This window comes from Montipora foliosa, chromosome 14 (assembly GCF_036669935.1).
Source record: "Montipora foliosa isolate CH-2021 chromosome 14, ASM3666993v2, whole genome shotgun sequence".
NCBI classification, from domain to species: Eukaryota; Metazoa; Cnidaria; class Anthozoa; order Scleractinia; family Acroporidae; genus Montipora; species Montipora foliosa.
The window spans coordinates 12,717,157-12,719,656 of record NC_090882.1 but is presented as its reverse complement, the minus strand read 5'-3'; the positions used below and the strand labels follow the sequence as shown (position 1 = coordinate 12,719,656).

The 2,500-nt window shown below is 39.0% G+C and overlaps 1 protein-coding gene across 1 annotated transcript in view; it reads left to right on the top strand.

Annotated features, from left to right (window-relative positions):
• The window catches only part of LOC137985412 (nucleolar protein 58-like), a 15,892-nt gene that overhangs the window by 9,195 nt on the left and 4,197 nt on the right, over positions 1–2,500 (top strand). Inside the window, exons 11-14 of the mRNA XM_068833033.1 lie at positions 113–185; positions 1,159–1,249; positions 1,900–2,034; positions 2,307–2,368. Of these exons, the coding sequence (XP_068689134.1) occupies positions 113–185; positions 1,159–1,249; positions 1,900–2,034; positions 2,307–2,368 (361 nt within the window). The remainder of the gene's footprint in view (positions 1–112; positions 186–1,158; positions 1,250–1,899; positions 2,035–2,306; positions 2,369–2,500) is intronic.

Sequence of the window (2,500 nt, the reverse complement as noted above, 5' to 3'; positions counted from 1 at the left end):
TTCATGTAATTTAGTTACAGTATAATAAATAGCAACAACCACAACCTTTGTCTTGATGACTACAAGTATCTTCAATGGTTGTTGCCGTTTGTGCTTTTTGTTCCTTTGCCAGGTTCACTGCTCAATTTAGCCAAGCATCCTTCCTCAACTGTGCAGATATTAGGGGCTGAAAAGGCATTGTTTAGGTAAGTAACATGCATGTGTTCATTTGTTCTAAGTTGCTACGCATGTACTATGAATTTTGCGCGAAGTTGTACTTTTCAAATGTTAACGGTTTGTCTGGTTATGTGTCACTTTTGACCAATGAAACATTGTCGGCTATGTCGTAAAATTGACAACGTTTTTGGCAGCATACCAGCATGTTTTGTTGTTCATTTCCTCTTGAAGTTTTTCATGAGAGCAGAAATATTTATGAATCTGCCTTAGAGTCTTGAAGACTTATAAATCCAGGAGTTGCCATATATCGACTTTGGTATACTTTATCAAAACGACGAAGGCGAGCATGTCATGTTGAATGACAATCCCAGTGTGCCTCAGAATTGCCATTTCGTCAGTCCTCAAAATGCATCAAAGGAATAGATATTTCTCCATTAAAGTTACAATTGTGAGAGGGGTCGGTCAAGCAAAACCCGAACGCTCTCACAAAAAGCCTGAAAACTTTGAGAGGTGGTTTAGTTTAAAGAATCTTACATTCTGTTGTAAGGTAACCTCAAATTCTTTGAATCGTCTGAAAATTGTAAGGTAATTTTTGGAACTGGAGTGCATGAATAAATTTAATCATAGGTGGAACTGCTGTTAGCCCAGGAGTACTCAGAATTTATGCCGAATATGCCTTAGGGCGCGTTCGATTGACCCTATTCCGGAATAAGAATACGAGGGGTGATGATTAAAACGTTATGTTTGGCGCGCTTCGAAGCAGCAAGGACAACAAACATATGTTTAAAATGGCATTTTAGTGGATGTTTGACAATTTTTATGTGAATCACCGTAAAAGCGAAGGATTTCTACCTTATATTCCACGCATTCTTATTCCGGAATACGGTCAATCGAACGCACCCTTAGTCTCCATCTTCATTCATTTACCATGCTATGTTGTAGATCATCGCCTTCATTGTCATGCAGCATTTGTTGTGAAAAAGTTTTCTTTGATTCCCACAGAGCACTAAAGACTAAGCATGACACTCCTAAGTATGGCTTGATTTTTCATGCTTCTCTGGTTGGCCAGTCCACACCCAAGCACAGAGGAAAGGTATGCCATGAAAAATTGTCAAACAAAATAATGATATGATTTCATAAACAGCACAGCTGCTACTTGTGCCATAGGGTTGGAAAATCTCACCCTATACAGCTGAAGAAAAACGGTCATAACATCCTTTAGTAGTACCCCATGTGTCATTGTATGTCCCACGCTGTTGTCGCTGCAGATGTAGATCACAGCATTTCAACTGCACACTGCTAGTCTTCATCAGGCAAGGAGGGTGATGGGTTACGCTTTACTATTAAATTTGTATGGCATTGGTCTTCTGTGATTGGTAATTTTGTCACTCGTTGAAGGAATTGTTTCCAGTGAGGTTTGCTACTGTACTAGTACCCTGAGAAATTGTTCCCTTTGCAGTCACTGCTGTGTCAGTTTCTTTCCCTGTTTCATGGTCATACGCATCATCACATTCACCTCTGGAATTTTGATGCTGTTATCTTTGTTGATAATACCAGGGTGACTTCTCATATAGATAGCTTTCTTCAACCTTCAGGTACACCACTGAAAGTTTTCACCAATACCCTGCACTTTGTTTGAAACCCAACAGTGGCAGGTCTTGTTGGTATGCTCTGAAACATTGAAAAATTAAGTTCTTTACGTTCCAGGAGAAATAAGAGTAACGTTACAACTGTATTTTACAGATTTCAAGAATGCTTGCTGCCAAGACATCCCTTGCTGTCCGTGTGGATGCCCTGGGCGAAGACATTGATACATCCGTGGGAACTGAAAACAGAGCAAAGCTTGAAATGAGGCTTAAGTCGCTTGAAGAAAATCAGGTACCTAAAATTAATGTTGTTCTCTTGTCCAAGGAAGCTTAACAGGGTGTTTGGCTGGTGGTAGTTGAAATTTAAAAAATGCTCTTAGAAAAATGAAGTGACATCCAGAAATTGCCATTCCAGTGTTAAACATTGTTATTGTAAAGAGTTAGCTGTCTGGTGAGTTATACCATGTTGTCATTTAGTGATCTCAAAGTTCACGCAAGCTTGATTTTAGCAGAGTTTGTCATGCAATGTAAAATGTGACAAGGTATACTAAAATTTGTTTTCAGCTTCGACGAATCAGTGGAAGTGGCAAGGCTAAAGCTAGACTGGACAAGTATGAGAACAGAAGGTATAAAGACAGTTAAACGTGTTCAGTTTTCTTATGAGGAAATAGTAACCCAGTGAGTTGAAAAATAGTTGACACTGGTTGAGAGGATAACACCATTTACACTTAATTTGAAAACTAAAACTATTCTTGATT